The sequence below is a fragment of the Aphelocoma coerulescens genome, chromosome 2 (assembly GCF_041296385.1).
Source record: "Aphelocoma coerulescens isolate FSJ_1873_10779 chromosome 2, UR_Acoe_1.0, whole genome shotgun sequence".
In the NCBI taxonomy this organism is placed as follows: domain Eukaryota; kingdom Metazoa; phylum Chordata; class Aves; order Passeriformes; family Corvidae; genus Aphelocoma; species Aphelocoma coerulescens.
The window spans coordinates 150,131,454-150,143,897 of NC_091015.1; the positions used below are offsets into that span (position 1 = coordinate 150,131,454).

The 12,444-nt window shown below is 45.7% G+C and overlaps 1 protein-coding gene across 2 annotated transcripts; it reads right to left on the reverse strand.

Annotated features, from left to right (window-relative positions):
• Window positions 1-3,160: 3,160 nt before the first annotated feature.
• Window positions 3,161-5,696, reverse strand: TMEM74 (transmembrane protein 74). Of its 2 annotated transcripts, none has more exons than XM_069006032.1 (2): window positions 5,614-5,696; window positions 3,161-4,577 (listed from the first exon to the last, which is right to left on the reverse strand). In XM_069006032.1, exon 2 carries the CDS (start codon window positions 4,369-4,371, stop codon window positions 3,421-3,423), a length of 951 nt encoding a protein of 316 aa, XP_068862133.1. In that variant the 5' UTR covers window positions 4,372-4,577; window positions 5,614-5,696; the 3' UTR covers window positions 3,161-3,420. The 2 variants fall into 2 exon arrangements, with proteins under 2 accessions (XP_068862133.1, XP_068862134.1); XM_069006033.1 differs by lacking the exon at window positions 5,614-5,696 and adding an exon at window positions 5,291-5,483 and having other exon boundaries at window positions 3,161-4,529.
• Window positions 5,697-12,444: the final 6,748 nt, after the last annotated feature.

The window sequence follows — 12,444 nt, forward strand, 5'->3', positions numbered from 1 at the left end:
AAAATTTAGTTCCTCAAAAAAGGAGAAAGCTCTCCAATGATTCAAGTGACAATTTTAGCCCAGGCAATGAAAAAACCACCAACAATTCTTCTCACATTTGTACCCTTAAAGCATTTAAGTATCAAGCAGGGGAAGTCAAATTGTGAGGGTGCATCAGAGGACAATCAATGTCCCTTGGCCTCGCCCTTTGGCAACATCTCGTGCGAGGTTAATGGTGGGAAGCCCTGTCCACTGGCCAGCGGGCTTATACATTCATTTCCACCATCAGCCACCAGACAGCAAGTGCTTTGGTTTCTGTCTGCGTTTGGTTTCACAGCACGAGAACCTGAGAGTCCAGAGGTTTTATATTGCACCGTCAACTCACACCATGCTGCAATTTGTAAAGGTGACCACAGAAACGTCCTGAGCATTTTTATCTGCTAAATTCTTGCACTTTGAAGGCCTTCCTTCACCTCTTTCATAGCACACACACCAAAATAAAGAAACTCTGTTAGTCCTGCTGTTTAAATTTTATTACTCCTCACACTTCTGCAGTGTATATTTAGATTATTAGGTTGACTAATGTTTCCTTAAAATGCTCAGGGAAAATTTCAGGGTTCATTAAAGTATTGCAGGTTCATGATCTGTGACAGGCGTTTTACAAAGTGTCAGAAAACTTCTCACTTGACAATAACATACTGACATTCAGGGGAGCGTTCCTTTTTCTAGTGCTAATAATCAGCATTAAGGCATGTCATGGTTTCTACAAGAAATCCGTGATCTGTACAGCTTAAGCTGTCATCTTTCTGCAATAATGGAATGTACTCCAATTTCATGCATATGTATAATTAAAAAATAAAAATAATAGCTCTCAAAACCACCAGCCGCAGTTTTAGAGCTTCTGGCATGTAGGTGAGAACACGGGACCCAGGCAGGTGAAAGGGTTTTCATCCCCTGAGACATCCGCCTTCCGCCCCACACCATCTTGCTGACCCCAGCTCAGCACCATTTGCCCTCTCCTTGGCATGGCTTTCCCTGGACCTGTGGAGGCCACGGTCAGCCCCTTCCCATCCTCAGGGCAGGGTGAAAGCGCTGTTCCCGCCTCCCCACACTGAGCCATGTGCCAAGCTCTGCGGGCAGTGCCCACATACCCCACCAGCAGGCCAAGGACAGAAAAGGAGGAACCTTCCTGCTCTGCATCCAGATTCTCAGGCTAGTTCCTTCCTTGCTTGTACTGATCACAGCAGGCTGAAGGTAGCTTCCAGATATAAGAACACATTTACCCTAGAGATTCAATCCAGAATCCTTGACAACACAGCCAGAAGGATGCAAGCTCTTCAAACACAACTGTGGTGATGCTGGTCACTGCTGAATTACTGCCTGTGAACACGCCGTGTATCATGATCTACTGGGCAGCAGCACCCTCTAATAAGGCAGCTCATTTAATGACGCAGTAACACTGACCTAAAGCTGCAGATGGAGCAGGGAACATGTGAAGCAGGCTCTCTTTTCTGGGGCCAGCTTTAAAGTCTGGGTACCACAGTATGGTATTGACTGACCAAAGGCATGAATCTGGAGCAGGGCAGCTCCTGGGCCCTTGATCACAGCCACCCCATGCCAGCACCTGCAGCCAGCAAGCACAAGGGATGGAACAAGCTGAGTCAGACTTGGGTGCTGCACTTGTCTCCTGACAAGAACAGCAGAGAAGGGGAATGAAGAACCAAGTGGCAAAATAGCGTTTAGTCTCTCTGTGAGAAACCCGTTTCTGCCATCCACTTGTTATTCTGAACTTTGTGCTGCCACTTATTACTGGGTAAAGGGAATTTAAAGGAGATCTCCTCACTCCTTCCCAAGAGAACTCTTCTCCTGTGTGTCACAGTGGGAAAAAAGTATCATTTTAAAAATAATTCATATTCCTGATATTTGAGAGTTAACTCACAACTGAGAGGGCTGTCATAGTGAAGCACATTTTTCTTCTAAGACTGCAGTCAGAGACTGCACAGACAGAGCTCTTCACCCACGTTTGACTTTGCCAGGGACACATACATACATAACATACATATACACATTAGTAAGACATATATATATATATATGTATTAACCATTGCTCAGTAAGAACTGAAAGTGGTGTACTGAACAATTTTTGTTGATTTTCCCAGCACAGCAAGAACATGTCAATGTTCCACAGAAACTGACTGATAATAAAGCAAATACCATCAGTGGTACAGGTTTTTGGCTACAGTGCCACAGAACTGAGATTAATAGCAACATGTACCCTTGATCATCCCCTATGTTAAGTGAGCCTCATGTCAGCCAGTAAACTGCCTGATACTTAACCTCTGTATTTCCTGATGATTTATTTTTTACAAATAAATTGTGTTTTATTGAACGAGTCTCAGAGAGATCCTTCCTGACCTTCCTGGTTATGAGAAGGTTGACAGCCTAGTGACATAAAACTGAAGTTTCAAAAAGGACTAATAGGATGCAGACATCCCCAGTATAAGCAAAACCCTGCAGCTGAGCTTGAATTTCTTCTGGCATCTGTACTGAAGGAGAAATGCCCAGTCTCAGCATCCCCATGCTTTTTCAGTCTTTGGGTCTTTTGAGATTCCAACAAGAGGTCTGTTTATTCATGTTATGGCAGTCTTCATACAAAGACATCTGTCCACCAAGAACTAAACTTCTTTTATATGGGTCACTATAGCTATCAGAAGTTAATGACAATCAATCATTGCTAATCTGAACTGAAATGGAGCCACTGACTTCAAGCTGAAAGAGCCTTTTGTCTCCTACCAATACCATGGGCCATATGGTTTCCTGCCCTTTGCCTCTTATTTTATATTTTAAATAATCATCACTAATTGTACAATTGTTTGAAAATATGGGAGGTTTGTGGCCAGTCACGACCAAGTGGTGTTCTTTCTACCCGCAGCCGTCATTCAATTGAAGAAAAGGGATATGCTTAAAATTAAAGAATAAAAAAGCATCTCTTAATGAAATATTAGCCCTGCTATTTGATTACTGGTCCTGCTTCTTAACATTCTATCAAGTAGACTTACTAATCCTGCAGGCTTCAAAAATTAACAGCTTCTAAAGTGTCAAGGTCATTCTTGTTCTACATGGGAGTAATAAGAAAATTATATAGGCAAGACACCAGTGGAATGTTTTATATTAGGATAAACAAGTATCTGAGGAACCTACTTATCACAAATCTCTTTTTATTCAGTGGTTTTCATTATTTTATATCATTTGCATTTCGTCTGGCACATTTCCCTTTTACAACAAGTACTCATATATTGCAAACATTTGATTATAGAGCTTAAGATAACACCATTCTTGTCAGACAAATAAACTGCATCACCAGCTATCTTTAGCTGCATCTGCTTTCTTTAATGAAACATATTTTCCTGTAGAAATGCTGCCTTAAAAATCATGACCACACTAATTATCTATGGCAAGCACATCTTCCTCAACTAATGACAGCTCGAGCATATTATCATTTGCTCCAGACTTCATTCTAAAATTGAAAGATCCATACAGCTTTGCAGACTCCTTGGAGGATGCAAACCTGCTCCTCCGGTAGAGCTCCCCTTTCCACATGGACATCATCAGCAGGCTGGAGAGCACCACGCCCCCCAGGGTTAAGAGACACAGCCCAGCGATAACACAGCGGTCCAAGTGAGCACCGATCCTCGCACTCTCGTTCTCCAGCCTCTCCATCTCCCGGGCAGCCACGGTGTTGGGATCCACAGTCACATCTCTGGGTACCACGTAGGAAATTATCACCAGCAAAATGCCACTAACCAGGAACAAAATGGCACTAATGAACCCATAGTCAACGGATTTCCCAGCTGCTGCCTCCGAGGCAGCATCATCCTCCTCGGAGACCAAGGAAGGAGAATCGTGCACCCATTCAGGTGGCAGCTCCCTGCAGGAGTGCTGCTGCAGAGAGGCATCCTGGCCACCTGTAGGAGTGGGGGGACTTCTTGCATGCTCCAGATTTACATTTTCATCCACATAGGTGAATGACGTCTCGAGTTCCTGGGCACAGCAGCAGGCTTTCTTCTTCCCTCCATCCTCTTCCCTGGGCAAGCACTCGGCTGGCTGGCAGGGCTGGGAGGTGCTGGAGGGTGCAGGATGCTCCTGGGGCGAGGTGCCCAGGGATGAGGGCTGGGGTGCCAGGGGGGGCTCAGCCACAGGGCCCGTCTGCAAGGGCTTGCAATGCTGTTCACAGTGCAGGGCTGCCACAGCAGTGGCTGCTCTGGAGTCCACCTCACCCCCCTCATGCTGCTCCTGCTTGTAGGGATGGGAGGGCAGGCTCCAGGCGGTAGCGGTGCCCAGAGGCACCTGTCTGCTCTCCTCAGCCAGGTAGAGAAGCTCCATGCAAGCCATCGACCTCGTCCCCACGAGCCTCACCTCCTGGGCTATGGCATCCTCCAGCAAATGCTGCTCCTGACCTGCAGAAGCGGCTTCACAGTACTGGTGCTGCTGTATCCCAGAAATCTTCTACTTTTTCACCAACGTTTTGTTAGGGACATGGCTTGTGTCAGCTGTTAAATGATTAAACAAATCCTCTCTGACATTCATTTCTTTTTGGTCTGCAAATGAAATAGCAGAGGGGGAAAAAAACAACAACAACAAAACCGAACCCGACAACCTCATGATGATACATTAACAAAACCAAAGGGAAGATAACACAAATGTAAGGTATCAGCCCTCTTCTCAACTGTTTGAGGGGAGATGGCAAACACGATTGTTTTAGCCACGCATTTAAAACTGCAATCCTCTTGCAGATCCAAAATCTATTAGGGAATCTAATCAACCTTTGACACCACTACCCAATTAAGGCAGTAAGTGCCTACAGAGCACAAGATAACCAGAAAAACTGTGTAAAATGTCAGAGAAAAGATATGTCTGTTCTTTTGGAAGCATACAACTCCCATCCCCCCCCTTCCAAATAAAGAATTTTACACTCAGATTCACCGACTAATTAGAAAGAAACACGCAAATCCCATGTAGCTCAGTAATCCAGGATCTGTATTCTCCGGTGGAAATCTGATAATCCTACGGGAAAAGCTACTGCTTTCCTATATAAGATCTACCATTCATCTAAGAGCTTTTGGAATGAAATTATGCCTCAAAGACTGATGACTCAAAGACGGATATTACTTCTCATCTGCAATTAATTCGTTATTACCCCATTCGCCTGGGCCCCATCCCCCTCGAGGCCGCCCGGTGTCACGGGGCGAAGCCTGCAGCCCGACAAATGTGTTGCATGCGTAGGAAACACATGTGCCCCTATAGCACATACGTGATCGCTCACAGCCGCTGCTCACTCACGCTCCTCTCGGGACCTCAGCGAGAGCCGGCCGCGCTGGGAAACGCGATCCCCGCCGGCGCCGGCAGTAGCTGGACCCGCCCGCCACCGAGTGACCCGAGCGGTACCGAGGTGAGCGGCGCGCAGACACGCACAGGCACACACGCATCCCCGGCAGGCAGGAGCACGCCGCCTGCTGCTGCTGCTGCTCCTCCTCCTCCCCCTGCTCCTCCTCCTCCTCCCCGCGGGGCTCTCACCTGCCCGGCGCGGCGCCGGCCCCCGCACACACACACGGACACACGGACACACACTCCTACCTCCCGCCTGCCTCCGCCGCCGGCCGCGCCCCCGCCCGCGCCGCTCCCAGAGACCCGGGGCTCCCGCGGGGGCCGGCGCCCGGTCCGGCCCGGCCCGGCCCAGCCCAGCCCAGCCCAGCCGGGCAGTGCCGGGGCGGGCGGGCTCCGCTCGGCACGCCGGGAGCTGTAGTCCGCGCCCGGCGGCGGCTGCGCTGCTGCGGCAGCGCTCGGAGCCGCGCCCGCCCCGCGGCCCCCGGCGGCTCGGCCGCTGCCTGCGGGTCGCGCTTCCGGGGCTCCAGTCACCGGACAGTCCCCTCCGAGTCCCCAGGTCCTGGTACGGGTTCGGAGAGGAGCTTCCGTGCAGCCCTATGCGTGATCTAGCTCAGTTATCACCCAGAGTTGTTTTCCATAGTCATGGGAGCTCACGACTTACTCCAGGGAAAGATAAAATCAGAGTCTCAAATGATGAATGATAAAATCATATTCTTAAATGATCCCAGAACTCCTGGAGCTGAGACGTCAAGGGATGTACTCGCTGCGCAAGACTTGTTGGATAATCTTGGGAGCTCACCCGTGTTGGCAGCCTGTCCACACACTTCCTCTGGCCGGCACAAATGACTATTAAAAAAAAGACTGTTGCCAAAAAATACATAATAAATGAATGACCATTTCATTTTCAGTACAAACCTTTACTGAGTTTTCTTGCCAGTGCTTTTACTTTGCCAGTGCCTTTACTTTGCCAGTGCCAGTGATAAACTAGAATATGGAAATAAAGCATGGAGTAGTCAGAACTGAAGGTTTATCAGAGCTGAATACTGTGCTGTTGTGGAAAGACCAGGCTCTGGGGAAACAAAAAGCATGGGCAGAGGGACCTTTGTCATGGAGCTGAAATGAGGATGCACGCAGGAATTGGAAGTGAGCAGCACCTGCCTCCATGGCTGTTGGGCCAGAAAGCAGAGGCTCGAGATGGAAAGCCAGCTGGGGAGGAACCAGAAGAGACAAGCACACACTGTCTGAAGGAGTCCTGACATCAGAGGACAAGGTGATTCTGTGTAAGGACTCTTTGCCAATTTGGAAGCGGTGTATTAGGCAATCAAATCAATTTTGAATATGTATCCTGCTGAGACCCAAAACACCCAGCACAGGAGATTCAGATCTTTGTGGGAATAACTCCCATGAGTGTCAAAATTACTTGCCAGGACATAGTAGGGCACTCACAGTGCCCATCTCACATATTGCTCAGTGCTCCGGGCTGCTTTGGATACCATTTCAAAGCTGCTCCAAGCAGTGTTTCCTTTAGCAAAATGCATTTTCAATGCATTGAATAGTGTATTATTCACTCTTTGAAGAAAAACTGTAGGGACAAACTTACGGAGTTGGGAAAATGGTGCCAGCTGTCCTTGGAGCTTTTTATAACAGTGCCCTCTTTGACATAAATATAAAGGAGCAAATAAAACCTAATCAAAGAAACAAAAAACCCTATCTGTAAATTGTTCAACTAGTTTCGAGTAAAAGTAAAGACAGAAAGAAACTCTTCTTAAGGCTATTGTACATTTCCATTTCTGGGAATTAGCAGAATAGGAACATACAGATGTTGGGCAGTGACACTACAAGCTGCACCTGCCGCATCCAATAGACAAGTCTTAATTAAATGGCTGACAGGAAAAAATATGGTGCTCAACCCTGGCAATGCAGCCTGGAAGAATGTGAACACCTTTCTGGGGCCTTGGTACAGCCTACCAAGGCCTTGGGTGGGCACTGTCCTTCTGAAAGCTGATACAAAGGCAGGAAATTGTCTACACATAACAAATGGCCGTGTTGTCATTCTTTCAAAACCCAGAATCTACAGCATGTTCTCTTGAGCACTTACTAGAGCCTTAGTTACTTGTTATTTAAGCACACAAATGTCTTGCTGCTCTGCCGCCCACTCTTCTCCCCATTTTGTGCCAGCGCGTGTTGGGCAAGTATATTAATTTGTTGCTGGTAATTGCAGTCCCACAAACTATGGAACAAACAGAGGGAACCACAACTCTGTCAAGCCAAGTGTTGTCTGTTCTTATGTGCCTTCCCATGTGGTGCTGCCTCTCCTTTGCCTAGTACAGTTCACAGACTCTTAGACCAAAATCATTGTATAGTCACAATTCATAATACTGACATTTCATTTTCTTACTTTGGATGCAGTGAGTTAACAGCATTTTCTTTTAAAGAATGGAAGTGATTGTTGCCAATGCTCTGAGGTGTGGAGGTGGTGAAATGAATGCATAGCAACGCATACTCTGCAAACAGAAGTACAGCTGGTGAAAAGATAATCAAGTAAGGGCAGGGAGCAAGAATATTTGTCACAGAAAAAAAGTGGCTATGTAGAACTAAAAACCAGAGTGATGGACACATAGTGGGACAGGAATAAAAGACTGGAGTAGACTGTCAGTGTTGATGAGCCTTGTTCTCTCTGCTGCAGCCTACCACATCATACAGCCCTTTCAGATACTGAGCAGGGCTATGGTAGCAACACAGTGATAATATGGAATCTGACAGTAGGCTGATAAAGGTGTCTCAGTTGAGATACATGCAATTAGATTTAAACCATGCTCTGGACCAGCTTGTAAGCTCTCTTTAGGTTGACCCAACTATAAATGAGTATGTGAAATAGATGTATATGTTTTTTCTGTTCTCAGTAAGCTATACTCGGTATAAAACTGGAAGGAGGCTTATGAGGAGCTAAAAGTTTCACACTTTCTATTTGAAGCTGCACTGAGGACCTGACCAGACCTGAAGGCTTCAGAGGAACCAGGCAAAACTGGAACAAGTTTTCTAAATGGTGCATCCCATCGTGGTGTGGTAGAGGTTGGGAATTTTCCAGTTCTACATGGGATCCTCAGTGAAGCATTCCCTCAAACATTTTAATTCTTTTATTCCCCTCTCTGTCTTATAACATGTATACAGAGTCCTTCAGTGATCTCGTGTTCCCAGAATCTTCAATTCTTTGCCTTGCACAGTCACAGGACCTTGGGTTTCCAGTGGTCCTTGTGCAAGTGTTGCAAGACTGCACGGCTTCTAAACTAAAGGTGCTCCCCAGCGATCGTGGCTTAGAGAATAATACATTCAGAGAAGTCTAGAGAGAATATTGCATAAACTTCCCATTTCCACTTGAGTAGATCATAGTATTGAATAAAGTAAATTGGCTAGGGACCCAATAACATCGGGCTGCAGAAAAATTTAAAACCTATTAGAGAAATATATGGACCTCTGTACTGGTCTGTGAAAAATAGCAAAGGTAATAGAGGGGAATGAAGAGGTAAAGCTAAGTTCATATATAAAGTGCAAAAGAAAAAAGTGATACAATTCTTTTCTGGCTTAGAGAATATAAGTATTCTGAGGCTAGTGAGCAAATATTTGGACAACTCACTATAAGAATAAAAATCCAGCATTTCTGTGTATTTAAAACACATTACTGTCACAGATTTATTGATTTATAAAGCAAAAGCAGACAGGAAAGCAATGTAATTCTGCTGTAGTTGATTCACTAATGCACATCCATTGTGCATTAATAAAAGACATAATAAGTAAATAATTTTATGGAGATACGAGAAACCATAGATGTGTGATATGATGCTCCAGAATTGCTATGAGTAGATTAAATCGTTGATAAAGCCCTCTGCTTCCCATGTCTGAACATGTGAAATCATGGTTTGGGTAAACAGACCTCCTGAGGATGAACAAAAAAAGTCAATCTTGGTCTTAGAGTAGAGGGTCATCTGGAGGAGCAAGGGGCCTGCTGACCACTTGGAAGACACAGTAGTTGTAGCCCAGCTCAGGAGCTAATGAAGGACAGGTAGGAATCAATGAGCTGTCAGGCTGAGGTCTGCTCTGTGGCACAGCACTTGTGGAGCCTTTATGAGGCTTTATTCACCAGGAGGGAAAGGGCCAGCTCTGGGTGTCCCAGGGCTGCTGTTTCCCACCTGCTGTGCCCACACCAGTGACTCAAGCTGGTGACCTGACCAACCCCACTACCACATGTTTTTGTGCTGATCCTGACCAGCCTCCCTGCTTTCCCCTGTGAGGAGCTCATACTCAGCCATTTTCCCTTTTGAATCTCCGAGCAACTGAGCACCCCTGTGTCAACAGGCCTATCCTTGACTGGACCTTGATTGTTCTAGTGTCCTGCTGACTTTCTCACAGCTCCTTCTCAGCAGTCTGGGCTCAGGTGGCACAGTGGGACATGGATGAGCTGGCCCTGCTATGCCCAGACCAGACTGACTGCTGAGTGCTAGGTACCTGGACAACACTATAAGTGCCTAAGCTTTGGACACTGGGGTGGGGGACACCTTCTGCCTCCCTGTGTGCCTCTGGAATGCTGAGCACTGAGCCATGTGATCTGAAGGAGCCTTGACAGAGCCCAGACAGCTCCTCCTTGCTGTGGGCATGGGATGGCCACATGTCCCCACAGGCGTCTGTCCACTGGTGGGGAAATACCAGCACTGGGCTGTCACCATGCTGTGAGAACCAAAGTTGCCATTATGGTCATACCTGAGACATAAAGGACATGTTTCTCCCTGGGTCACCCCACAGATTGAAGACTACAGCCCTGAACCCTCTCTGGCTGCTGAGTGCCAGGTGTCATGCACATGACTGACTCCTGTCATTGCCTTTTTCTGGTGTTTTCCTGGATGGATGGTTATTCTCTTCACTGTCCTGCACACTTGCATGGAAAGACAGAATCACCTCCAGTAACCGCACATTAGATCTGGGAGATGTAGTCCACCAGTTATTCAGCGCAGACAGACCTAAAAATGCTAATTACAGAATGAAGGAATTTAAAGGGAAAGTGAGATAACAGACTACCCTGGAGGGAAGCCCAGCTGAAAATCAGAGGCCGCTTAGGAGAGAAATAAAGCAATCACCAAGGAGATTTTAAGCAAGGTATTTAAAGGACAGAGAATAGTGCAGAAATAAAAGGGGACTGCAGCATAATATGAAAAAATAATAGCTTGACCCATAAAGCTGGGGGGAGGTGGTTTATACTGAATCTGATAACAAAAGTTACTCTGTTGCAGTACACATAAAACTATGGGTGAAAGAAGAAAGTGAAGGCTGCAGTTTCTGACAAGGCAAGGACACGCAGCCTTCAGTAATATATATATTACTGGTGACAGAATGAGGTTTTATAGAAATTATGAGGAATAGCACACAGGGTTTCTATATTATCAGCATGTGTTAAAGAGTTTCTTCAACAGAAACATCAAAGATGTGTTCACATTAGAGAGTTAATGCTGATAATTTATGGAATTTGCCTGTATTAAAAAGACTAAACATAAAAATATAGTAAAACCTTCTTCTCTTGGTAGTGCTTTATGTCCACATACTATAAAGTACATTAAAAAGCTGAAATCAGTATTCCCATTTTAAAGGCAAAGAAGCTGAAACATGGGAAATTTGTTACAATCCAGGCAACACAGAACCAAAATCAAGGCACCAAAATTAAGATGGAAAGATTGGGCCTTGAGCCTTGTTCCTTATTCCACCTGTTTTAACCAACAGCAATGGGCAAGTACTGGCTTAGGAGGGAACTCAGCTCTTTTCTTCATACCTAAGGGGAGAACCATTGGCATGAGGGAAGAGAGACATAGAAGTGTTTTAAGCTCATCAATCGTAGCACCAGAGCTATGCCAGGAGGGTGTATCGGTGGGGTTTTGAAGCAGAGCTAGGGTCCATGTACATTGCTGGTGGCGGCATTTGTATCTAAATTGGCAGCCATAGCAGCCCATATTCAAGAGTTCAAGGCAGAGCTCTCCTCCCTCTTCTCTTCCTGTCTTCCACAGTCCCTTAAAATGACTATCATGCTGAATTTATGTGTGGAGGAAAGCCTTGCCCATGTGTCTAGTCCTGGCCCATCACAACCACTGTAGCATTTTTGCAATCAGCTTTAAACAGGCCAGGATTTCTCACTGTCCTTCCTCATCTCCTAATAATATTAAGGCTCCTCCTGGAACAGTGTCTGCAAGGAGTTGTAAAAAACCCTGGTGGAATACAGCATGCTAAAACCTGGGGTAGATAAACAAAATGGGGAAAGTGAGACTAATCACAGTAATACAGGCCCTGACAGATCTGCCAGACTCTTCCAAAGGGCAACATTTCTTCTACAATATTGAAAAACAGTGAACGAAGTGCTACAAAATAAACTGCAAGAATCAGTCCTTCTACAGGGCCACGTGAATGAGCTAGACCATCTATCTATGCATTTTCCTCTCTGACATCCAGTGATTTGATCCTGTTTACTTTCCAGGGGAGTGCGATCAGACTGAAACTGGAAGGAAAAATATTTGATCTTTTTAAACAGTCAAACCTTTAAGGTCCAGCCTGTCCCCTGAATTTTGAGAATGCAACTTGAGGTTTTTAAACAAGACCTCTATTGATATCAGTGGCAGGCATTGCAGACCAAACACCCACAGAGCAATAAACATTCAATTCATCAGGTATGCTTAAGGCTTTTAATATTCTTTTTCTTGTCTATGTAGCCACTGTTCATATTCCTAAGGATGTTCCACTTGCTGTCCTCCTTTGATAGCCTTGGAAGATGGAGGAACATCTCTTCCTAAGGCTGAGCTTACAGACATATCTGGAATCAATAGTGGAAAATAAAACCTGACCTGATGGTTTTGATTTTATTTCAGTTAGGAGGCATGGAAGGAAATATGATGTCATGCTCTATATTAAACCAGCTTTCTGAAAGCTTTTAATTGCAGTGTGTTTTGAAGCCGTATATTCAAATGGTGACTGCACACTGTGTTGGCTCCTTCACAAACAGAAGTCTTAGAGAGTCACATGCTGCTAAAGAAAATGCTTTACACTTTT